This window comes from Archocentrus centrarchus, chromosome 18 (assembly GCF_007364275.1).
Source record: "Archocentrus centrarchus isolate MPI-CPG fArcCen1 chromosome 18, fArcCen1, whole genome shotgun sequence".
Lineage (NCBI taxonomy): Eukaryota > Metazoa > Chordata > Actinopteri > Cichliformes > Cichlidae > Archocentrus > Archocentrus centrarchus.
Window position 1 is genome coordinate 23,032,694 of NC_044363.1, and position 26,090 is coordinate 23,058,783.

At 42.5% G+C, this 26,090-nt stretch overlaps 1 protein-coding gene across 1 annotated transcript; it reads left to right on the forward strand.

The window, feature by feature from the left end:
* On the forward strand, positions 1–25,132 carry acap1 (ArfGAP with coiled-coil, ankyrin repeat and PH domains 1). Its single transcript, XM_030753997.1, has 23 exons — positions 1–572; positions 3,063–3,120; positions 6,285–6,404; positions 6,730–6,783; positions 6,950–7,008; positions 8,262–8,445; positions 8,678–8,722; positions 8,872–8,967; positions 12,113–12,187; positions 13,235–13,347; positions 13,447–13,498; positions 13,600–13,700; positions 13,898–14,009; positions 14,106–14,323; positions 14,438–14,507; positions 14,692–14,786; positions 17,751–17,938; positions 18,073–18,120; positions 18,257–18,432; positions 19,012–19,121; positions 22,895–23,005; positions 23,084–23,145; positions 24,425–25,132. Exons 1-23 carry the CDS (start codon positions 520–522, stop codon positions 24,520–24,522), a joined length of 2,298 nt encoding a protein of 765 aa, XP_030609857.1. The 5' UTR covers positions 1–519; the 3' UTR covers positions 24,523–25,132.
* The last annotated feature ends 958 nt before the right edge of the window (positions 25,133–26,090 follow it).

The window sequence follows — 26,090 nt, forward strand, 5'->3', positions numbered from 1 at the left end:
GGAGAGAGGGGCAGAGAGAGTGTACTGGAGTCGGCACCCCTGGGGAGTCCTAATTCACAGGCTGCCATCTGATTTTGATTTTAATCATTTGTGATCAATAAGGACACTCTGCGCCTCTGCTGGGACTCCTCCCGTGGCTTTTGCGCATCTTCTGCCCCGGATCACCGGCTAAGTCGTGTTTTTTTTTTTTTTTTTTTTTTTTTTAAATCTGCCGCATAAGATGTTAACAACGCGACCAACATCCCCTCCGTTCATTCAGTGGTGACAAGTTCGCTCTTCCGACGCGAATGTGCGCCAGATCGAGCAAAGAAAAAAACCCCGGAGAGAAAAACAAGTTGTACTTGTCAACGAAAACATCCAAGAGCAAGAACAATGAGCCGGGCTGCCGCTGTGGAGCGTTAAAACGGAAAAAAACAAAAGATCACTAGTTTTCGTCTCTGCCAGGCTGCCGGGCACCTCCGGGTGGAAGCGAGGGTTCAGATAAATACGCAAGTGTTTGAGAAGGGTTTGAGCGCAAGGATGACGGTGAAGCTGGACTTTGAGGAGGGTTTGAAGGACTCTCCACGCTTCAGGTAAGAGTTTCACCTGTGCCTTTTCTTAGTCCTGCTGATGTAACCAATGAAACGATGGCTCTGATCCAGGAGGAGGTTATGGATTGAAGGTTGATTCATATTTCAGTAATCAGCTACATGCATTTGTCAGCGCTGCCGTTCACACTCCTTACAGTGAGTTTGAGCCGCTCAGGTCAGAAGTCACTAAGGGCTATGAGGCACTATGGGGGCCTGCAGCTGATCTGCTGCTCCGAGCTGCTTTCCCATGTGTCACTGAACCACAGATAAAATCTGTATTAGCAACGGAAATTCAGCATTGCCACAGAGTGCTCCTTCCAGTGGAAAATGTGGCTTGGTTTTCCCAAAGTTCAGTTGCAGCTTTGAATCTTCCTGCTCCTGATATTTGTCAAAATCAACCCACCTTCACGCAGAGAAATCACTCATTTTAAAACCGAAACTCTAATTCAAGCCCTCCTGCATGTCAGCAGCAGAGCACGATAAATTTTCTTTCAACACTAAGCATCTGGTGTAATCAAAAGGGAAGTGTTTCTAAGTTGGTTTTGCAAGTGGCTCAAGAGAGAGAGAGAGCTTGGCACAACTTTGGGTGTGCCTTGACAGTTTCTGGCACCTCGCCTGAGTCACGGCGGCCGCCTCAGCCAGCTGATTTGGCATACTTCAGTCTCTTTCGCCCATCTTGAATTTATGGGGCTTGCCCAGCAGTGGAAAGTTTGACTTGTGGCAGCAGCCAGTGGTGAGGTCTCGCGTCAGGCTGGGAGAGCGAGGGGAAAGGAGGGAGGAGGACTGCTGCAGCCATCAAACACATGAACAGGCCGGGGAATACAAGGACAACAGAGGGCAAAAACGAGGGGAAATAAACTGTTCTGACACTTCGGCACAGCCGCTCAAATTATGGTACCTTCTGTTGCTAGGTTACAGCGGGGTGGGAGGGTGACAGGAAGTGAAGCGAGATGTGCTGAGGTGATCAACAGGAGACAGGAAGCGTGTTTTCTGTGGGGAGAACCACGGCGGAAACTCAGCTTAAACTCTGTCTTAATTTGGTTTCTTAGCCTCTGTCTGTCTTGCAGCGAGACATGCAGAGGATGTGCTTCTTTAATGAAGAGCTCCTTCAGCCTCCTCCACGGTGGCCTCCCTCCTTTAGACCTTCTTTTTAAACCTTTCCTCTCTTTTCTTCCTCTTCTCTTTTCGGCTGACATGTCATTTGGTCGTATTTCAAGAGCACATGACCTCAGACTTTGATTCAAACCTCCCCGCATTAACAAACACAAACAGTTACTGTCTGTCCTGGGCCTCCTCTCTTCTCTCCCCACTTACTCAGACTCGCCTCTTTTTTTTTTTCTTCCTCTGTCTGTTTCTCTCTGTATCTCTGTACTGTCGGTGGAAGGCAGCGGAAACCACATGGTTTAGCTTTTGGTATGAGAAGAGACGACAGGCAGAAAGAGGTAGAAAGAGACTGTCGGGGCAAAAGAAAAGAAAGAAAGAAAAGCCCCTAAAAAAACTAGCCCTGAAGAGGTTTTCTGTGGAGCTTTTGTCTGAGTCCAGATCCTGAACTCAGAAACAAAACTTAATCAGTTACATACTGACTGGAGGTTTTCTTTCTGGTCATGTGGGCCTACACAAAGCCTTCATGACTTAAGTGTCCCCTAAGCTCCATTCAAACCCACAGGAATGCATCTGAAACGCTTCTGAAGGTCACAGACATACTAAAAATACCAAACGCTTCATGCTTAATTACAGTTAAATGAGTGTAAAACAAGATGCCCGGGGCCTGAAATAGTGGCAGCCGTGAAATATGTGGAGTAATTCACTCAGTGTGACGAGGTTCGAGCTGCACAATATTAGGACAACAAAGAAATATGCTTTCCTGTTTGCGTGTCAGTCTGTTTCACTGCTTTAAATGCACCACAATGCCAGGAATCAGTGGCATCATCTCAGTGGAAATGGAGCATAAGATTAAAAATGTTAAATATTTATTAATTTAGTTTATAAGCCTGAACAGAATAGAATAGAATAGAAAAGAAGGCCTTTATTGTCATTATACAGGATGTACAATGAGATTGGAGCAAATAAGAGAGAAAAAAACTACTGGTAATGTTATCATGCAAAACCTCAAACATGCACTACAGAAACGCATCATATTAGAGTCTATATGTTTTCATTAAGCAATAAAATCAAATTTTCTTAATTGCCTATTCAGATCAGGGTTGCAGGGGGGCCTGAAGCCTATTGCAGCTGTTGTTGGGTGAAAGGTCATGTACACTCTGGACAGCTCGCCACTCAATCGCAGGTCACGTGAAACGATGTTTGCAGAAATATGTAAAACATAAAACATTTAGTCATTTATTCACTTTATGGTGGTAGAAACAAGAAAAAAGGATGGAGCCAATAAATTGATGCATTTGGACATTACTTTAAATTTTTTTTTAGCAAAATTAGGTTTTCACCTTTTATTCTGAAAAATCTGAAATCTTTGTCTGCATTTGTTTTTCTCAGAGCTGAGATCGAAGACGTCCAAAATGATGTGAGTGAACTCGAGACACGACTGGACAAGGTAAGGCACCTGCATCTACAGGCACTTCTGAAACGGCACAGTGAGTCACTGCTCCACTTAAAAATCTAAAATGTTCCCTTCGCTCCACACCATCAAACAAATCAGACAAGAGGTGTCACTTATCAGTGGACACACGCTCCTCCTGTGAAGTGGCAGTGAAGTGAGAGGTGGGCGTTGGTGGTTGGGGTATTTTTCACCTGACAGTGAGCAGGAAGTACCCGCAGGTGCTGCTTCCCCATCATATTGTCCTGCTGCAGAGAGAACTGCACTTTGTTCTGCTTCGACGTGTCGACCTAGATTCCCTGTTGTGTGTTTGTGCTCTAACATGCTACAGTTTCAGATCTATTCATCTGATAGACATCAGTCACATGCTGCGTTTCTGTTCCCTGATGATATGAGTAAGCACAGATCAAATTGACATATTACTATGTTGTTAATTATGCTGCCAGCCAAGGTCCCACATGCATGTTTTATGACTAAAATAAACGCCACCTGTCTCACTTTGGCCTGCAAAGCATCACACAGGCCACTGATTTCAGTTCAGCAGCAGGCGGGATGGAGACACTTGAATAAACTGGACTAACTGGGATCATGCTTTTAACTCACAGAGGCCGGACAGCTTACCTGCACTGGCGTTTCTGACCTTACTGTTAAAGAAGAAATGAGAAAGAAACTTTTCCCAGCACGTATGAGATGTTTTCCATGAGATTAGCTTTAAGGAAGTAATCCAGTTTTTTTTTTTCTGTCCCAGTGCCATCGTACATGCTCTAACAGGTCTGACCCACAAAAAAGTTTCACAAGTGACAGTGCACACGATTTCAGTTAGCAGACTACTCTAGAAGAAGCCGTCAGATAATATACTGCAGTAAAAGGAGTGTTTAAGAGTTTAAATGTCACTGCAGTAGAAGTCAAACTTAATATCCCATAAGGGTAAATATTATTTCACTTATTTACTAAATAAGTGAAACAAAGTATTAATTTAATGTTGTATGGGGTTTATTTAAACAGTTTTATGCTCTGATGTGTTGTTTAATCCGTAGCAGTGTGGAATAATGTGTGATCTGTGTGTTTTGTATCCAAATTAGTTACTGTACTTGTTAAAAGTAGTGGCGTAAAAGTATAACGCTGTCTTTAGAGGGGTGTTTTTGCTAAGAGACACGCGTCTGAATTAGCTGAGATTTGCAAACCGAGAGCGTGTCAGGAGAGCTGACACACCGCATTTCCTATGAGGGCATTACACACCTAGCAAAGCTCAGGTGATGTTTGTACTTACACTAATGACCTTTTACACTTCACCTTTCTTGACGTGTCATAGTAGAAAAAGGATATAGTATTATAACATTAATATTATTGCACCCAAACCTATTACAGGTAAATGGACTGTGCTTTGTAACTGTGACATGTCAAAAAGTTTACTGTGGCTTATCAGATATAACCATGTTGGGTTAAATGTTAAACAAATGAAAATAAGCTGCAGCACTTTAGAGATTCTCCTAACAGGTCAGATGTGATAAAGGTCACAAGCTGTAAACACACTGGGGAAGGGACCAGCTGACTGTAAAGTTTAAGTCTTTTTTGCTAAACAGTTGTGGTCACAAACAGCACTCGCAAAGCAAGCAGCAAAAAAAGAGGGAAATCATAAAGTGATCCACAGTGGGTCTTATTGATTAATAATTGAATAATTGGATGTGTAAGAAAAGAATATATGTATGTCATTTTTCAAACTTCAAAGCGTGCTCACAGGCCAGAGGAAAGGTCTAATCAAGCAGTAAGTGGGGGTGGACGCTGGCTTTATCTTTCCAAGGCAGCCGCTTCATGTAGATCTGACCCTGAATTAAAAATGTTGTTGTATTTACTTTTTTCTAAAAAAAAAATAATAACTTTCCTAGCCTCTAAGTAGCTTTATAGTTACTTTCCATACATTGCTTTGGATTTTTGGTGTGCAGGTTTAAAGTTTTATTTGAGCCTCATTTCTTCCATTGGTGCTGCTTTTTATGGAAACTTGTTTCCTGTACTGAAAAAAAAAAAAAAAAAGCCAGGCAGAGCTGAGTCAAAATTTCAAGTTATTTCAGAATTTTGACTTATTGACTCAAACTTCTGAGTAAGTTAAAAACTTGAGATAATAACTTTAAATTTTGACTTACAGTTTACAATTTAGCCAGTTAGCCTAACTAACTACTAGCTAGAGAAAAAAATAAGAAGTTAAACAGCTAAAAGAGCCAAATATTTTCCACACTTGCTGGTGGAGACCAAAATGGAGCTAAAAGGATAACAAACACGGTGCTTACATATGGTGGTCATCAGAAATATGACTCCAAATAAATGCCAGTGTTGCTCTTTGTCTGCTAGAAATGTTAGTAGGGAACAGCTGACTAACATTTAAGCCTGAGCGACACAGAGACGGTGGGTATAAAACAGGGCCGTAGCTACCCGCTGGTTACTTAAGTCCCACTCTGACGCCTTCAGATCATCTTCCCTGCTGTCGCCATCTCGGTTGCAAAAAATCGACATGACAAAGAAGGGCTGTAAAGCCACACAGTCACTGGCTAATGGCTTGTGATTGACAGCCCGTTAGCCAATGAGTGTGCTATTTCATACCACAGATAATCCTCCATTTTAAAACATTATGATCAAGATTTATAAAATAGACTTTATTTTCTATTCAGTATGTCTCATAAAGAGTGACTGAGCTCCTAAGTGTTTACAGAGGTCAAGTCAGAAAGCTGCTTTCCCATCGGACTTCTATATGACCAGAAATCTTTTTGCGGCCACAGCTATCGCCATCTGGTGGCCTTCAGATAGAATGCGGGTTTAAGACGCTTCCACAAGGAAGCGGAAGCTACATGCATGTTTTATACTGTCTATGGAGCATCATTATAAAGTGAGAATGGATGCTGGGTTTACAGCTTGTTTCAAGTGGTTAAAATCACTTCATTACTCTCTCCTGTCTTCAGTGCAGTTAGTGAGCATCCAGACTCAAAATCAGTGGACAACAAAATAGCCCTCTGGACAGTAAGGTGCATTAGGTTATACTCAGCATGAGGGTAGATTATGTTAAACTGACATAACTCCTGTTTCCAATATTCATGTCAGTTATGACACTTGTTGCCTGTTGCTGAAGTGTTCAGGAGATAACCATCCTGTTGCTTATTTGTATCATCCAGCTAGTGAAACAGTGCCAGGCCATGCTGGAGGCAGGCAAAGTCTACTGTCAGACCAGCAAGAGCTTCGTCAACGGCCTCCGGGAGCTCGGATACCACTGCTCTGAGGACAAGATGATGGCGGTGAGCAGAGCACACTGACATACCAGTCATCAGAGAGTTATTTATATGCTCGTGTTATCTCCTGTTATGTTTCCACAAAAATGGTGTCACATTTACTCAGAAGACCTGTTTGTTTATCATTTGATAACCGTTTGAGCCGTCTGACTGTTACATTCAGAGGATTTGTGCACTTTTTAATGAGACTAAGTGGACTTGAATGTAGGTTCTCAAACTGCCCCTTCAGCTATAAATAAAGCCGGTGGTTATAAATAGATAAATGAAAACATTAAAATGCATTGATGATGTGACAAATTTCAGAGTCTAATCTAAGATGTGTGCTCTGCAGGATTGCTTGGAGAAGTTTTCCAAAAAGTTGAATGTCATTTTTGATGCACAGGGGGTGAGTTTGTTATTCATGGCCTTTTGACTTCTCCATTTCAGTCATGATGCTTATCAGTTGCAGTATGTGGTCAAATACGTCTGCAGCTTACCGCCCAACATATTGCATTTGACTTTTAACTGTTATGTGAGCTCCCTGTAAGATATTTGTCATTGTCTCCTTTTAGGAAGTGATTGAGACCACACAGAAGTCAGTCAAGGCGAAGCTGCAAAGCTTTGTGAAAGAGTGAGTGAGCCGCTTTGGTGGCCCTGCCTGTTTGTTTAATCTAATCCTTTTGATTTTGGAGCTTCTCTCCCACCAGTACCAGCATAGACTTCATACATCCATTTTCTTCAGACCGAGTCATTCCCCTGCACGTCTGCCAATCATGCTCCTATTAGTGGAAATAGCTTGGTAGATTAGATAAGAAAGGTATTTGTGATAGCGTCACATGGTAAACAGTAATGCACAAAAGCGAGTATGAGTTTGAACTAGCAAGCTTTATTCAAAATAACAAAAGTGCCAGTAATAAAACAAGTATTTTATACAGTGTGTGCACAGTGCTCATAATAACTCATGTGACTGTTATTACATGGAATACAGCATGTAAGCCAAAAACGGAGTTTGTACAATTCTAACGAGTTTGAAAGTCAATATTTGGTGTGACCACCTTTATTCTTCAGCACAGCCCGAACTCTCTGAGGCTGCTTTCTGTCATTTCTTTGAGTAGTCTTCAGGAATAGTTCTCCAGGCTTTCTGAAGGACATTGCATGGTGGACCAAATCTGATTCATAGTTTCATCAGTTTTGACACGATCCCCAACACCACTGAGCAATTTAAACCAAATTTTCAAATTTCACTCCATCATCACTCCATCAGACCTGTTTCCACTGAGTCTTCAGTGCAGTTCTTGTGTAATGTGGCAAAGCTCAGCCTTTTCTCCCTGTTTCCCTTCATTAAGAATGGCTTCTTGACAGCCACCCTTCCACTGAGACTGATGAGGCTTCAGTGAACAGTAGATGGATCTCAGATCCTGTGTCAGGTCTTTGCTGGATTTTATCCTGTTTCTTAAGGACATTAACTTTCAGATACTGTTAGATAGATTTTAACTAAAAAAATGGGAACAAATTATTTGTTTTTGTGACAGGCTGCTAGTAACGAAGTGCCTAAAGGTACAATTTAAAATTGGTTCTTAAGTTCTCTGTTATCTGTAGATCCATCACTGGTTCATCCCTTGAGTTAGGTGACTTTTTTATGCTTCACAGGTCAGAGTTAAGTGGCTTAACAAACAAACAAACAAAAAAAAATCATTCCTCTGAAAATGGTACAAGGACTGAAAATGAGAAATGAGAGAAAAAGCAGCCGATGTCCTGTACTATTGCTCAAGCCCACTTTATAAAAAAGAAAAGAAAGCCTGGCTCCTTGGAAGCAAAATATAAAGAAACGAGCGGTGGCTCAGGCACGGCACAGCAGTCTTATCTTTCCTCCTGTTCACGCAGAGATGTTCGCCGATTTAAGGACAGGCGAAAAGAGTTTGAAAAAAGCAGTGAAGCCCTGGAGGGGGCGCTGGCAAGAAACGCCCAGGCTCCGCGGGGGAAGCTACATGAAGTGGAGGAGGCGAGTAACGCTCTGCTCAACGCGCGCAAGTCCTTCAGGTCTGAGGCTTTGGACTACGTTCTGGAGGTGAGAAAAGCTGAGTGCAGAAAGTCAGCCTCATACAAGGTTCACTTTAACTTCAGCTCAGCCGAAACAGCAGCCTGGATAAAATATACAGCTGCACAGCTGATCATACTTTTGCTCTGAATGATAACAGGTTTGCCTCAGGGCTTCTGTCCACACTTGAAGTTGTGGCCGGTGACTTTTTGGTTATGAAAACATGGAAGTCTCTCTAACCATTGCTTCTTTCTGCTTTTAGATTAATGTCACTGAGGCCAAGAAGAAGACCGACATTGTGCTGGCAGTGAGTTTGACCTTTTTGAACTTCCTTTTGTTTTGATAAATACATCTATTTGTCTCTGTCTTTAACATCCATGCTCTACTGTGGGACTTTCTTTGTTTTTCACTGGGTTTAATCGTAGTTTCTAAACGCTTTGTTATGCTTCCCGTCAGATGTTGTCACTGATGGATGCCCAAGCTCAGTTCTTCCAGCTGGGTCACCAGTCTCTGTCAGAACTGGATGACTATCGGCAAAAGCTGAATGAAGAGGTAATTTTTTTTTTTTGCTTTGTCATAACTCTATTTCTGCTTCAAATCACGTGGCGCTTAAAATGAAATTCTGTGACTGAAACTGCCTCAGCACGAGTGATTAAATAAGTAGCAGTAAAAAGAGACACTGCATGAGAAAAGTGTGTTCACATTTTTGATCCTCTCATGTACGTTTGTTTCTTTTGCAGTAGAAATAATTGATTGGGAGAATTACCCAGATCAAATGAACAAAACCTAACAGTTGGTCACTAAACAAAAGAAAAAGTCAAAAAGGTTCAAATGATCCAAAAAATACCCTCCTTTCTGCTGAGCAGGAGTAAGCAAACAGCCACCATGCTGCACAGAGGCTCTGGCACTGAAGCGCTCCTCTCTCTGAGTCAGCTGCCAAGGGCAGTGCCCAAAGCAGGAGAGAGAGCAAGGCACACACAGGCCCTGCTAGGGGACCAAAGAACTACCCTTAACATAAGTAACAAGGTCTGCCCCAATAGACTACATGTAAAATTTGGAAAAAGCCACTCTGTTGTCCCCCACTGGTTTGTCAGTTGTTGTTGTGAAGCCTCAGGATGGTCTTTTGAGACCAAAAGTGACCATATTTGGCTCATATGGTGGAGGGCTGAGTTATCAGCTAACACTAGCACATGAATTAGCAAAGGTGACACCTAATGCCACGTTTCCACTGGCACCTACTCAACGGTTTGTAGGTTTGTAGGATTTTCCATTAGATCCTGGTACCAGATACTTTTTTAGTACCCACTCAGGTGGGGTTTCAAGCGATCCAAGGTGATCCGAAAATGTGACGTTGAAGAACAGCGTGCCAGCAATTGGCCAGGGAGTGTCGTCACTAGATGAGTCATGAGAGCGACTCCTTCACCAGAATCAAATGTGCCATTTTAAAAACCCGAAAGCGAGAGAAATGGAGACACACAAACCAACACTGTGGTCCAACAACGAGGTGCAGATGAGAAATGAGAAAGTGTATCAGGAGGTCTTTGAGCTAATAGCCACATCTGAGTCACCTACAAATTATGTCAAGTGACTTCTGCCTGTGTTGCTGTATCGTCTCCACCCACATTGAGGTGGTATGCAATTGTTTTTTTTTTTTTTGTTTTTTGTTTTTTTTTTCTAGCCTGTCATGTCTGGCAGTTTTCGCACTCAGTGGTATGCAATTGTAATGGAAACAAAACAAAACCATGTTGAGCCGAGTCAAGTCCCACCGTGTTGAGCCGAGTCAAGTCCCACTGAGTAGGTACTAGAGCTAATAGAGCTATAGCAGCTATAGCTGCCTTTGTTGGCACCCATCTGTCACTCAAAGGGTCCACAGCCCTAAATTTACTTAATTTCAAGCCTTAAATTTTATTACTGCATAGCCTCTTCTACAGTGCCTGAAGGGGGGAATAAGCTTTAGAGACCAAAAGTGTTTTTTGGGCTCGGCTGTAAGCGGGTTAATTTCATCTCACTGGGCATTTCAAAATTGACTCACTTTTAGAGCTGCAGTTCTTGGCACTTCCACAACTGCTTAATTTTCAGTCCTGGAGTTTGCCATTTGTTTTTGTCCAATATTGATTAGTGCATCTATTGTTAATAATTATTCAGATTTAGAGGTGCTGGTAAGTTTATTTATTTTTTACTTTGGACATAACCACATTAGTAGTTTCCTACGTTTTGAGTCTTTATCCTAAGCTAAAGACTAATTGAATCCCAGTTCTAGCTTCATGTGCTTTCCTTGGATCAGATTGGGCTTTTCTGGGGATGCAACATTAAGCAGGATTGGAACACATAGTACAGACAATGCATTGCTGCTAGGTTAATTAGTTAGTGGTGACAAACTGTTATAAAAGTTGCAGTGTAGATTGCCTGCCTGTTAAAAAGAAAAAAGCCAACCAAAAGCTGGTGTACAGTGCAGGTCTCAAACACCCAGAAAGGCCTCACAGATGATTTATGAAACAGGGAATGGATTACAAATATTTGTTCTGGCTCAGGGATACATAAGATATTGCTAAGACATCTGAGTGAAACAATCATGTTTGTGCACAACTAGCCTCATGGTGTCTTTTTATTAGGAAAGATGTTGTTTGGTTAAACTCTATCCAACCAGGAACTGGCACCTTTTTGGGGTGGGGCACTGGAGTCACAAGATGACATCACACTTTCATTGTGACAGGAAAAAGTGAGCAACAACAGGAAATATTTCGTGTGTGTGTGTGTGTGTGTGTGTGTGTGTGTGTGTGTGTGTGTGTGTGTGTGTGTGTGTGTGTGTGTCCCTTCCTGCTCCTTAACAGAGGAAGCTAAAATCTTTTCTGCACTGTCAACCTTGAACAGCAGCAGCATCGTTGCTACCAAAGTGTTTTTGATAAAATGAAGAGTTTCAAACAGGAAGTAAATTGTGAAAACCTTCACTGACCGACTCAAACCACAGCAAAGCTCTTCCTGTTTGAACAGGAAATGATAACAACAAGCATGAGCAGATGGAGAGACACGAGGATGACATGCTAAGCAAGCTCTGTGCAGGAGAGACCACCCGTATTGTTTGGTGCTGGATATACAGAAGTTCAACACTTCCTAATTCCTGTTTGCGCAACAGTGTGCAGGAGTGAGAACGCACATCAAACCTGCTGATCTCTCTACGTTTCACATAGAACCAAATATGTCAGAGATGAACGCTTAAAGAGAAAACTCTCCTTTAGAACATTTAAAAGAAAATAAATGTCAATCACAGACCATGCAGGTTTTCTTTAGACACAGTTATACAGCTTTGCAAGTTTCTTGCCAACTGATTTGATCTTTAATTTTTTTTTATTTCAGATGTGCTAATAAAATCTTTTAGAGCACCTTTCTACTCAGTTGAGCACACAAAGCGCTTCCTACTGCAAATCTCATTCACTCAATCACACACATTCATGCACTTTTATCTGTACCTAAACACTTTCTGACATTCACACCCTGATGGATGCATCTGGAGCAACTTGGGGTTCAGTATCTTGCCCAAGGATGCTTCAGGCATGCGGGCTGGAGGAGTTGGGTATTGATCCGCTGACCTTTCAGCTGGTAGATGACCCACTAGAGTCTAGAATGACATGCGTTTTAGAGTGGGAAAAATATGCATCCAGCTTTGTCACTGAATAATAACCTCTGTGTCCTTTGACAGCACAAGCAGTTTGTCCTTGACTGTGCCAGAGAAAAGAGGGACATGGAGCAAAGACACGCAGCAATCAAGAAGAAGGTAATGCAGTTATAAATGTTCAGCTGAGAGGGGCACTCCACCAGCCTCTCAGATCAAAGACTGTTCAGCTGTTGGGTTGCATTGTGGGAAATGCAGGCACCAAAATTTGACAAGACACTAAAGAAGCCAGTGGATTAAGGAAGACAGCATTTGTGGTTCTGTTGCATTAGGTTTACTAGCACGTGCCCATGCTACAGTATTGTTTGATCTTTAATTTTAGTCTGTTGTTAAGTGGTTGCTGGGCAACGTGATGGATAATGAAAGGTTTGTGGCTATAAATGAACTGTTGGCATCATGAAATTAAAACGTTGCTTTAATAAGGTGTTACAGGGGCATAAATGCAACAAATTGGTCATTTTAGTCAGTTAGTAGGTGGTTGCTAGGCAACATGATAACGTCATAATACGTGATATAGATAAAAACCTTAAGAGGACTAAGACGGATCTGTGTGCTGAGTTTGGTTGCTCAACTTGTGATTGTACAGACAGAGATTTTGTGCATATAGTAAGATATGCACCGCTAATTGGAGCCCAGCAGGACGTGGACTTAGGGCTCTTCTGGAAATGATTCGGTGCTGGTGGCCTTCTTCTGGCCCCAATAAACCAATGCACCATAAGCCTAAAACATATCTGATCATGCCATTTTTGGCAAAGATGCAGATCACCCTGTCAGGTTTAGTCTGGATGTCAGTGTGAAGCGCCCCACATGGTAAATAGTGATTATAGCCTAAATATAACCAAACAAACTTGGGCTACATTTGAATGGCACTGATGCAGCATAGCTGTGTTATTTGCTTCATTCTTGGTAGAAATGCAGCACTGTTATTGATAACTTTAGGGCCAGATGTGGCAAACAGGGGCGGACCACCCAAGTATAATCATTCCACATGGTATGTGGGCCAGATCCGGGCCATGCTAATTACTGCTGTATTACATTACTCTTTGTAAACACAGTTTAAAACTGCAGGAAAAAGGCCTTGAACAGGATAAATGGTGCTACAGGAATCTCAGTGACACAATGTGACTTGTATTTCTTAAATATTTCAAGGACATGTGCTATGACGACTCCATTATGGACTTTAGTGCCGATGCTGCTAATGGGATTGCAATGGAGGGCTATCTGTACAAGAGAGCCAGCAACGCCTTCAAGACCTGGAGCAGGTGCAACTTTTCCTTCCATAAACCTCACTGTCCACCATGTGTTTGCTTGCCAATAATGAATGAAACTGGCTAAACATCTGAACCCTTTCTCCACCTCAGGCGCTGGTTTTCAATTCAGAAAAATCAGCTGGTGTATCAGAAGAAATTCAAGGTAAATTTCAAATAAATGTCATGGTTGATGGTTTGGGACAGAGAGAACTTTGGAAACACACACAACTGTGCACATAATGCACGGTTTGTCCCGTCTTTCAGGAGCAGCCTACAGTTGTGGTGGAGGACCTGCGTCTGTGCACAGTCAAGCCGAGCAGTGAGAATGAGAGACGGTTCTGCTTTGAAGTGGTCTCCCCATCAAAGTGAGTTCATGTGCGCAAACAGCTTCATGCATACCTGCATGTGTGTGTGTTTCAGTGCTGGTGGTAAAGTTTTATCAGCAGCAAATCGGTGTTAAAGCGTTCTGCAAACAGGCGAGGTGTTAGTTTCTCATTTCTCGAGTATTGTATGGTCAGTGTTGTGTGACTTTGTGTGTGTGTGTGTGTGTGTGTGTGTGTAGGTGCTGTTTGTTGCAGGCGGACTCAGAAAGGCAGCAGCAAGCGTGGATCAGTGCCGTCCAAAACAGCATCGCCACAGCCTTTCAGGAGCGCAGAGAGGACACACACAGCCCGGTGAGGACGAACACACACACACACACACACTGTCTTCAATGTGAGCTTTCCAGTGGGAGTCAAATCTTTGCCATTCCTGTGTGTTTCTGCTATCAGAGACAGCGCTGCAGCTCGGTGTCTACAAGCAGCTTGGGAGGAGGTGGAGGAGGAGGTGGAGGAGGCGTGGATCAGGAGAATGAGGGCTACAAAGCACTGGAGGAGGTTCAGGCAATCTCGGGGAACAGGCAGTGCTGCGACTGCGGAGAGCCGGGTCCTGATTGGGCTTCCATCAACCTGGGCATCACACTGTGTATCGTCTGCTCTGGAATACACAGGTATACACACACACACACACACACACACACACACACACACACACACACACACACACACACACACACACACACACGGCTTCCACTGTGTGCTTTAATGGTTTCTTTCCCTGACAGGAGCCTGGGAGTCCATTTCTCCAAAGTACGCTCCCTCACCCTCGACTCCTGGGAGCCCGAGCTTGTTAAGGTAATTTAACCATTCACAGCTACAGTGGCTCCACCTCACTGAGGCCTCTTCTGAAAAACTTCCAGAGAAAATTAGGATTGCACAATGCATTATGTAACAGTTTTCTTTATATAACACCACCCCCGAAAAAAAGCAATTAGTACTGAAACAGATTTATTTTTTCTTATTCCTTTGCTGCCTTTAGCTGATGTGTGAATTGGGGAACACGGTTATCAACAGGATCTATGAAGCTCGGATTGATGAGATCACCATCAAGAAGCCCACTCCCTCCAGTCCCAGGTACAAATAATCAATGCAATCCAAGGTGCAGACTGATTTTACACATGCAGATGTGTCTCAGGAAGCCTCCTCAGGCTGTAAAAAATATTTTTTAATATCTTGTGTAGCTTTAAAGGAACTCTGCGTAGTCAGAGACAATTACTCTGGTGGGTTATCTTGCTTTGGGCCTAACATGTGGAACAGAAAACACAGACTGTATATAAAAGGTGGAATTAACAACCAGGTAACAACAAAGATTTGTTTTTAGCATTTTGTCTGTTCCCATCTTGTTTCTTTTGGAGTCAGAAGTGACCATATAAGATATCCGCTTCATGCTCTGCGTCCATAGAGTGTATGGGGCAAGTGCTCCAGCTTTCTTAGGACAAGAGGCCACTCAAAACTAACTCTTTTGGAAACACTTTTAGTATAAATAACTACACAGCAAGCCATGTTACTTATCAGATATTTGCGATTAAAAAAGTGTCTTAAAGATACCAACACCTCAGACGTAGTTGAGCGGTCCGGTTCAGTGGCTCAGATTAGCTGAAGTATGGACTTGTACACTTAGGTATACCTTGAGGAATTAGTGCGATTTAAAAAGGAGAGTTAGAGAATAATATACTATAAACCGTTTTATATACCACAAGCTGCAAACATTTATTTCTGCTGTAAAACTGAGCATTTAACATGGGAGTCTGTTGAGTCCCTTTTGTAGCCAGCCTCAAGTGATCATTCAAGGAACTGCAGTTTTTGGCGCTTTGGCACTGGCTTCAGTTTTAGGCCTTTGAGTCTGCTGCTTTATTAAATGGGGCTGCCACTGAATGGGAAAGGTGTGAGCATATGGCAGGAAATGTGGACTCTAGAGTTTCTAGTTTACCTGCAGTAAAGGCAGGTACCGCTACCTTTGCTGCTTCACCTTTGAGTATTTCCACTGTTAGCCATCATCACAGTTAGCTAGCGGCACAGCCATTAGCACTAGCAAGTGGTCATTTGGTACTGAGACACTGACATCGCCTGCCTTTTACATTTTTCTGGCTAAAACCCCAGGAAGAGATATGAAATATGGAAAAAGAATAACCAAACTTACTTGAACAAAAGGAAGAGGAACATAAAAGTGCACAAAATGTTGGGCTTCATTCAAATTAAGGTGCTGATTATGAGGGTGTTTATGTCACAGTTTTCATGTTTATTTATATGCTGAGTTATAAAAAGGTGTTCTCATGGAGATCTTTGAAGATTACAGATAACTTTATGAGCAGCTTACGAACAATCTTAGACTTTTTTGTGCTTCCTCTTCTTTGTGTTGTCACAACAGACAGTAACTGCCACAGATACATGAAACAGATGGTTAACATTGTGACTAAAGTCTTGTCTTGGCTGTGCATCATGGGCCATGAGACAAGTTTCTTGTCTAGAAACTTGAAGTGAGGCTGCAATCATCGTATACAGTTATGGTACAAAGAAAACACGCCCCCTTTTAATTCTAAGTGGCATCTGGAGATAATAGAAATGATCTGGTCTTTACCAGGTTCTAACGTTTGGTAAATGAAAGCTCAGATGAAAAACACATGATGCATTACACCATGTGTAAGTACACCCTGTGATTCAGTAGCTCCTAGAACCACCTTTTGCAGCAATAACTTGAAGTGATCATTTCCTGTGTGTCATTTCCTCTTCTCTACAGCTCTACTGCACAGCAGTCTTAAGGTTCCACCACAGCATTTCAATCAGGCTGAGGTCTGGACTTTGACTGGGCCACTGCAACACTTTGATTCTTTTCTTTTTCAGCCATTCTGTTGTAAATTTGCTGCTGTGCCTGGAATTGTTGTCCTGTTGTATGACCCAGTTTAGCTTTAGCTGGCAGACAGATGGCCTCACGTTTGACTCTAGAATACTTTGGTGTACAGAGGAGTTCATGCTCAACTCAGTGACTGCAAGGCGCTCAGGTCCTGCGGCTGCAAAACAAGCCCAAATCATCACCCCTCCACCACCGTGCTGACAGTTGGTGTGAGGTGTTTGTGCTGTGTTTGGTTTTCTCCAAACATGGTGCTGGGCATCATGGCCAAACATCTGCACTTCAGTGTTGTCTGTCTAAAGTCTCTGAAGTTTTGTGGTTTTTTCAGATGCAACTTTGCAAACTGAAGCCATGCTGTCTTGTTCTTTTTAGAAAGAAGAGAGTTTCTCCTGGTAACTCTTGCAAACACGTCATACTTGTCCCTAATTGTTCTGTCATGAACTTCAAAATTCAACACACTAACTGAGGCCTGTAGAGTCTGAGATGAAGCTCTTGGGTTTTTTGCAGTTTCTCTGAGCATTGCACCGTCTGACCTCGGAGTGAATTTCCTGGGATATCCACTCCTGGGAAGACTGGCAGTGTTCTTGAATGTTTTCCACTTGTGAATAATCTTTCTCACTGTAGGATGACGCATGTCAGATTGTTTGGAAATTACTTTATAACTCTTGCCAGATAGAGAAGCAACTGTTGCTGCCCATCAAAGATTGTTGCTGATGTCTTTCCTCCTTGGCGTTGTTAGCACACACCTGAACGTTGCAGACCAAAACTTCTGCTTTTACAGAGGTGCTCACACTCACTGATGAGCAAATAAAGGGGGTACTTTCTTTTTAACCATAACTGTAAAAATACTTTCCAGTTTTGTCTTTTGCTTGCTTACATTATACAAATCAGTCCTTTAACACTTTGACTCTGCAAAGGCCTAAAACGTTAAGGTTTACTAAAGAAAGGAGGCACACAAACAGCCCTGTTTTAATTGAACTTGATTAAGAGACACTCAGTGCCTCAGAAACTTGTTAAATTCTTTTCTCACACCTTCGAGCAGAGAAGTGAAACAGAAAAAGAAACGGGCTGATGGACGTGGCCCTGCATGTGTGCTTCTTCTGTTTTTGCTTTGTCGCTGTGTGAGAGAAGCGTGCCCACCATGTCCCTCTCTTATTCTTTCTTGTTTTCTGACACCTTCTGTTCCTCAGAGGAGACAAGGAGTCATGGATTCGATCAAAGTATGTTGAAAAGAAGTTTATCCATAAGCTGCCTGAGACTGGCAGGAACCCGCCACTGAGGCGATCCAGCGGCAGGAGAAACCGTGCGACCACACAGATCGCGCAGAGACCGCCTCTCAAACCCAAACCGAACCGAGCCACTCTGCCTCGGGTCACAGGTAAAGCAGCAGACAAGAAGCAAATGAAAGGCATACTTTGATAATGTTCAGGGCCTGGTGTGCTGAATCTGTATGTGTGTGTTTATGGCGACAATCAGGAGGATAAACCAGTAATCACGACTGTCTCTCTTTAGGGTTAAGCCCCAGTGACCTCGTCAAGAACAATTCAGGCTTCTACAAAGGTGAGGAAAAAACATCTATAAAACACAGATGTGAGCAGAGATCCAAAAGAGAAAAAAAGCTTGTACAGTGTTTCATGATCAACTGTCTAACCTCTTGAAAAGTGTCACACAACATTACATCTGCTAAATCAATCAGATATGGAAGAGGAAGAGGAGGATCTCAGCCACCTCCACCCCGGGGCGCTGCTGTACCGCTCGGCAGCCCTGCAGAACTTCCCCGTCATGGCCGACGCATTGGCTCACGGAGCCGACGTCAACTGGGTCAATGTGAACGAGGACTCGAGCACGCCGCTCATACAGGCCGTCTCAGTGGTGAGAAGAACGTTCAGTTCAGTTCAGTTGAGCTTGAATCTTTATGATTTTGGTGACCTCTTAGCTCTAGACACAGACATCTGCGTATGAAGACGGGGATGGATGGAGGCTAGAAAGTTTTTTTTTGGTACCAAAATCTTTCAAGTTTCTTTTCTGGTGAGCAGACGTGTTGGAGCAGCTTTTGGTTGAGTGCAGTTAAACACTTGTAGAGAGCAAAAGAGTGATGGATCTGCTGGTTTGTACTCTCTGAGGTTGAGCTTTTAAAAATGTACCTGCTTTTGAAACAGGTCCTGAAATAGTGGCTCTCGCTGTCACATGATCGCCGATATGTCGCAGTTTCCCCTAAAAATAAAGTATCTCATAACTGACACAAGTACAGTTGCGAGTCCATTTGCACGCAAACAGTGTGTTAAACCCTTAGGATACTGTGGAATTTCTGTCCTTAACCAGTATTTTAGTCATGCTGTGTTAGATGAGGTGATGGTGGTAAAGTTTCAGATGGTCACTGTATATTTAGTCAGTCTGTGAGGGGGGGGGGGGATCAGTGCAGCAGCTCACTTGTTCTCCTGTTTCTATCAGAATGCCCTGGCAGCTTGCGAGTTCCTGCTGCAAAACGGCGCCAACGTAAACCAGGCAGACAGCAATGGTAGAGGACCGCTGCACCACGCCACCATCCTGGGCCACACAGGGTAGGGCAAACACAAACAAAGTCACCTCTGTCGGTGCAAACCTGACCTCAAACCTGTATTCTTTCCAGTGGCCAGCAGGGAAAAACTCCACCAGTTGCAAAAAGGTGTCTGATTGTCTAGAAGTTGATGAGACGATGAATCCAATCCTCACTTGATTTACGACTTTAGTAAAGAGTCTCCTCTAGGGTTTAATCCCGGGATCCGGGATTCCCGGGAAATGCGATCAGAACCATTTCCCGTTTCCCGGGAAACGTTAGACGGGAAACCGGGAAAAAAGTCGCGCGCGTCGATTTGACTTTCAGAAAGAAAAGAAAGCTTCAGAATGTTAAATTTAAGGAAATATTGAGAGAAGGGTTCGTTTAATGCGAAAAGCATTACTCTTCATTTCAGGCACGTTCAGCCTCCGTTTAAGGCTTCAGCCTTCATCGCAAGCGTTTTAATAGAGGTATTACACAGTTGTACTTTTTTCCTCTTTAATTTGTTAAAATCGTAGGCAATGTGTTTACCCTAAGGTATTTTGTATTATATAATTTTATATTATTATATATTGTTATATTGCATTATATAGCCTATAAAATATGCCTGCCCTGAACAATAAAGAAATATCTGTTTAACTTCGAGTGTTTCTTTTCCTCGTTTGCAGCCGCTTACTAACAACCATGAATTAGGATACGGGCCTAATGGGTGAAGAAATGATCATGAAATAGATTGCTTTAACATATTTCGCTTTTAAAATGGAGTTGAGTAAAATGTATATTTTTTAGGCTATAAGGATTGGCCAGTTTTTCAAAAGACGATTCACAGCGAACCTACTTTAACCCTCAGACACGGTGTTATAAATTTGCTGTTGCCAGAATGGCAATGACCAAGTCGTAGTGCATTACTCAAGGCCCTGTGTTATGCCATATTATAGTGTAGTACGGTAGTTAACTTTTCAATGACTATTACAGCGTTCCACTGGTGGAGATACAGTGTAACAGATGTCGCCACGACAGCGTGGCTGAGCCATTATCAATGCTGTGGAGATGAACCGTATTGTTTTGCACCAGCAGTTGTAAAATATCTTGGTATAATTCCATGTACAATGGAGGAATATTTGAATTATATTTGTTAAGGGAGTGTTGAGGAACGATACAACACCGCATAGCTCGAGCACTCAAATGCCGAGATGTAGGTTTTATTGCGTTAATCAAGCCAACGTTGCCCCCTACTGGGCATAACAGGACATAGCTGGAAAGCTACCTCTACAATATCACAATAGGTTAAGGCCGACACAGGCTACAGAAGGCCTAATTAAAATAAAAAAATAAATAAACTTTTTCCCGGGATTCCCGGGAAATGGCTCGTCATTTCCCGGGATTTGATTCATGTCATTTTCGGGAAAAATATTAAACCCTAGTCTCCTCTGATGAGTTTATGGGCTCGAATGCTGGTTTCAAGTCTTATTTAACACAGCATGATGTTCATTCTGTAAATTGTGCCCCCATTTAGAGGATAATGGTTGATAAAGCAGGGTATACTTAAAGCAGTATACCCAGTATAGTATAGTAAAAAAAAAAAAAAAAAAAAAAAAATATATATATATATATATATATATATATATATATATATATATATATATATATATATATATATATATATATATAAAAATATAAAGGCCTGGAAGACAACAGAGGAGTGGCAAGATCAACAGCTAACACATAAACAGGGGTTATAAAGCGAGTCTCTAATGTATTTACTGTGGAGGCTATCACCGTAGCCTCCACTCTCACTTGTAGTACCTTCGGCTGCTTGCCCAGAAATAGAAAAAAGTGTCATTGACTTTCTATGGTCTCTGCTCACCACGTCATTGCAAACCACTTTCTTTGTGGGTGCAGCTCAAAGGGCTCATCACGGTTCTCCGCTGGCAGTGCGTTTGCAGGTATACGGGCTGCCCGTAGCTGCTGAGAGCATCTGTTGCCAGATGGAGGAAATGTCCAGAGAATGTGGCACAACTGGTTTGTGGGCTACTGATGCATGTGCTGCCCTTGGTCTGTCAACCAGCCGCAGAGAAGAGCTGAAGTGAAAAAACAATGACAAGTGTCCACTGCAGCCACAGCCTGTGCTTTTCATGCTGTTTTGTTTTTTTTGTAATCTTTGATGTTATTTTCCAGCTCTCCCGTTCTCGGTGAGCTCCACTGTTGTTCTCCCATCCACGTGTCCCCATCAGCATTCAACTATGCACAGTAGACCAACCTACTCAAATGATGGTACCATAAAACAAGCATAAGGGCTAAACACACCAGTGAGGTAGAAAACTGCCTTCTGGTTATAGGGATCATAAGCAGGAACAACAGGATGCTAAAGGTCAAAGAGAAAAAAAGAACACAAGACGATCAAAAAACAAACTCAAGGGTTCAAAATGTCCATCTTTTGTACAAAACTGAAGATATGCACAGACTTATTTAAACTAATTACACAGCAAGACTGACTCAGTCTGCCTGCAACGGTGTCGAGTAAAGCAGAAAGAGAATCGAAAACTTCTTCTAAAGAACAAGTAAGATGGAGATGACTGAAAGTTTTTATCAATTGGTATTTAATCTCAAAATAGTGCAAAGCCACCCACTATAGCTTTATTGCAGCAACATTTTTTTTTATGAAGAAATCTTCGCCAAATTAATGTGTGTTAGTTTAGCAACCTGAACCCAAAGATCAAGACAGAATCTGGCGTATCCTCACTAACTCGCACCCCTGCTGTGTGAGTTTGGAGCGTAACTTGTGATTACTTAAGAGAGGAAAATGATTCAGACACATTCATGACTGCATTTCTTCAGAAGTGTGTAACTGATAGTTTCAAGAAATGAAAACCCACAGGAAGCTGATACAGAAATAAACCTAGAAACTTAAAAAAAACCCTTTGTGCTTTCCACCAAATTTAATCAAATGACTCTGGAACTGAATTAGAAATCTACTGTGGTGCCTACTGTGTTGGCCAAAGTTTAAAGTAATGTCAGCATAAGTGCACGTAATTCATATGAGCCCAAGGTCCGGGCTTCACACTCTTCCAAACACCAAGACCAGATATCCACAATACTCTCTCGAAGAGCAGCCCAGCTTACCTGCTGGTCAGACCTTACGTTTGCGAGGGTCAGCCAATCAGACTAAAGGGAAGGTGTTGGCAATGAGCTTAATAGGCCTTAATTGTGCACACAAGGCACACAACGAAATGATCGTTCCAGATCACTCATCCAGAGACGAGCATTTGCGGTCATGCAGCCAGAGACCGGCGCTACCATTAATGTGGTTTAAGTGTCTTGCCCAAGGAGCAGCTTGCCCTGCGCCACTGCCACAGTTCTCATGTTAAATGTGAACATGAGAACTCTGACTATTCAGTTTGTTTTTACCGGTTCTGCTGCAGGCGCTCTTAGCACTTGGAAAAATATAGATGCAAATTTTCCATTTCCTGTAAGATATTCATAAGAACATCATTCTGGTGCAGCACCACACCTGTGGTTTATACCGCAGCATGAGTTTAATATTGATTGGATTTTTTTTTTAAATTGTTGCAAAGACGACCTGCAGGGATAAAAAATAAAGGAGAAGAGGAACTAAACTCCAGAAACTTTGGTTGGGAAAGTCAGTTTAAACTGCAGTTCCTCCACTTGATGCTCAGGTGAAAGTGTTGAGTTCCTTAAATGCTTGGGTCCTTGGAAATGGACAATGGACAATCAATATTGATTACCAGGCTATCCACCTGCTATATTGTCTCGGGTACTCTCTTCCCTGTTTCCCAGGTTGGTTTGTCTGTTTTTGAAGCGAGGGGCCGACTACAATGCCAGAGACAAGAACCAAAAGGACCCCATAACTATCGCTGTGGATAATGCCAATGCAGACATCGTCACTTTGTAAGTGTTTGCACGGGAGAAATGGTGCGGGCAGCGTGAGATGCAGCAGATTTCCTTAATCGGTTCTCTGTCTTTCAGGTTGCGGATTGCCAAAATGAACAAGGAGATGCGGGAGATGGATGGAGCATTTGGCCAAACAGGTCATTCAGAGGGGCAGGGATCAGGGGGGGTACCGGGTGGGACCGGAAGTGGGCTGGCCCACACTAGGAAGAGTCTCCAGGCTATAAAGAACCATATAAGTGGCTGGGCTATGGGGATACAGAACGATAAACTGGGCTAAAAATCAAACCCGCCCTGCCATTCTTCACTTTTTAGACAAAGTGAAGAAAGAGCTGGAACAGAGGGTACGATGGGTGCAAAGACACCTGTTCTTCTGAGGAGCACGCACTTTGAATTGTAAATGCACATCACGCTGCACTTTGAAACCCACAAAACATCCAGACGCTTTTGTCAACAGAGACCTGCATGTTAAACTGTTGCATAGCCGAGCTTAAAGAAACTGTGCATTTCATAGACCTGCGTCAGGCCTATTTTCAGTATATTTTGGATACTTTATATCCAGTCTGTACAGCGTGCTGACTTGTGTATTTGTAACTTTCTGATTCCAGTTATGTAAGCTAAATTCAGTGTTGGGTTTGGTTCTCAAGGACAATTTTCTCCCACTATTCTGTGAATGGTGACTCAGTTTAAGCTTTGACACCGTTTTATATACTTGTTTTTACTTAGCTCAATTCCATGCTGTCAGCCATGTCAACTCTTTTGCTGCAGCCACTCTGGCTTAACAGTGGGTTTTGTTTGCATTTTTTTTTTTTTTTGTCATTTGGCTCTTTTTCAAGCTGCAAAGTCCATTCCTTTGTGATTGTCGTCTGGGCCAGTTTAACGGCTTCTTGTCAACTTTATACTTCAGTTCCCAATGTCCAGTTTTCAGTCACGCAGGAATGGAAAAAAAAAAAAAAAAAAAAAAAGTTGTTTGTCTGCTTGAAAGAACTGCTGGTCAGTATTTGACGTGCTGTGCTTTGTCTGTTGTTGTTGTTGTATGCACTCGTGTGCCTTTTGCCTTCTGCCCTCTGAGACGTCCGGCTGGTCTCTACTGCTTGTGCAGTGTGCGCCACCTACAGCAAACTAAGAGGTAAAGTGCATGTGCATGCCATTATGTGTGTTTATGTGTTCAGTTGCATGTGTCTTGCTTTAGGGCTACAGCTCTAAATGTGTCCGGGAAATAGTTGGTGGAGTCACTTCAATTAACTGTGTAGCTTTTGATGAAAGATGGCTGCGGCACATTAAAGTTCGGATGTTCTCAGAAAGCAAACGGCATTAAAGGATGGTACTAACATGAATTCTTTTAGACTTCAAGTAGTCCCAAAAGCTTGTCAGGCTCACGTCTTCTTCTCTGGTCTTGTTTTTTTTTTTTTTTCCCAGGTGATGAAACCTACCAGGACATTTTCAGAGACTTTTCACACATGGCCTCAAACAACCCCGAGAAGCTCAAACGTCGCAGCGCAGACCCCAAATCTTAACCAGCTGCCTCCTCCTCTCCTCCTTCCATGTACAACACCACCTACTTTCAGACACGTATAGAAAAGATTCAGCTCTCAGGCATGCAGACACACTCTCTCTTTCTCTCTCTGGCTACCTGCCACGGGTTCGGTCACAGTTCAGCTGGTGTTGACTTCAGAGGGGACGAACGGTCCAGACAGTGAATTCTTTGTGTGAGCACGTCAGAGCAGAACAATCGCATCCAAGTGGAAACATTGAAGCAGCTTTATGAGACCAGCGTGAGGTGTCTGCAGCAGAGGGCAGCGCCGTTACTCTGCCAAAATCTTTCTAATTAAAACCAGTAAATCTGTTTTTGTTTTCGCTTTTTTTTTTTCTATAAGTGAAAAGGGCTGTTTTGTTTTTGTTTTTTTATGTTCTGCCATTTCTACTGATTGTTACATGAAACTAAGTGAAAATGTTTGTAGGAAATTGTAAAAACGTTACATTTTATTTCTACTGTCTGCCGTGGAATTGGAGCATCTGCAGATTTTTTTTTACATTTGGGACGTTGTGTTCATTTTCTATTTTGTCTAAATTATGTGAGGTACATTAAATTTGCATTCAGATCAAATAAAAGAAAATGCAAACTCATGTTTTGGTGTGTAAGTTTTTAGAATCAACTATTTGAACTGAGGCAGTAATAAGACAGTAATAACAAATCTTAGTTCTTCTTTCAAAGCGCTCCACATTTTTACTCCAGGATCCAATCAGAGCAGCTTTGCAGTATCCTCATTCAGCTCCCTTCTAGTTTCTTTCAGCCAGCTTTCTTCTGATTGGTAAATAGGAGGTCTAAACTGTGAGTGGGCGGGGCTTCTGTGTGTTCACAGACAGCCCCCGCACCTAAGATTACCATATTAGGTATCTGCTCTCTATGACATTATACTGAACCAGGAGTAGAAAAAGCAGAGTGTTTTGAGCAGCAATTAATGCCGCTAATAAAGTGGCATGTAATTATTATTAGGTACACCTGTTTAGCTGCTTGTGAATCATCCAGTCCCATATTTGCAATTTGTATACTTGTATATTGTCTTATAGTTTTTATACTTATTTGTTTTTTTTCTGTAAGCACGAAGTACCGCAGCAATTTCCTAATGCTGTGAACCTGTTCACCCATATGGCAATAAAAACCTTCTGATTCTGATTCTGATTCTGATTCTGATTCATGGCAGAAACTCATTTAAGCATTTATACATGGTCAAGATGACCTGCTGAAGTTCAAACTGAGCATCAGAATGGGGAAGAAAGGTGATTTAAGTGACTTTGAACGTGGCATGGTTGTTGGTGCCAGACAGACTGGTCTGAGTATTTCAGAAACAGTTGATCTGCTGGGGTTTACAGAGAATGGCCTGAATCTCAGTTTCTGCTGTAACATTCAGATAGTAGGGTCAGAATTTGGTGTAAACAACACGAAAGCATGGATCCATCCTGCCTTATATCAGTGTTTCAGGTTTTTGGTGGCGTAATGTGTGTGTGGGGGGTTTCTTGGCACATTTTTGGGCACCTTAGTTTAACCACCACAGCCTACCTGAGTACAGTTTCTGACCTTATC

What these genes read in the sequence shown, in the direction of transcription:
- acap1 (XM_030753997.1), top strand. Translation starts at nt 520, where the DNA reads ATGACGGTGAAGCTGGACTTTGAGGAGGGTTTGAAGGACTCTCCACGC. An exon ending in CTGCAAAGCTTTGTGAAAGA is followed by an intron (nt 7,009 to 8,261) that starts GTGAGTGAGCCG and finishes CTGTTCACGCAG; the next exon opens with AGATGTTCGCCGATTTAAGG. An exon ending in CAATTCAGGCTTCTACAAAG is followed by an intron (nt 18,121 to 18,256) that starts GTGAGGAAAAAA and finishes TAAATCAATCAG; the next exon opens with ATATGGAAGAGGAAGAGGAG.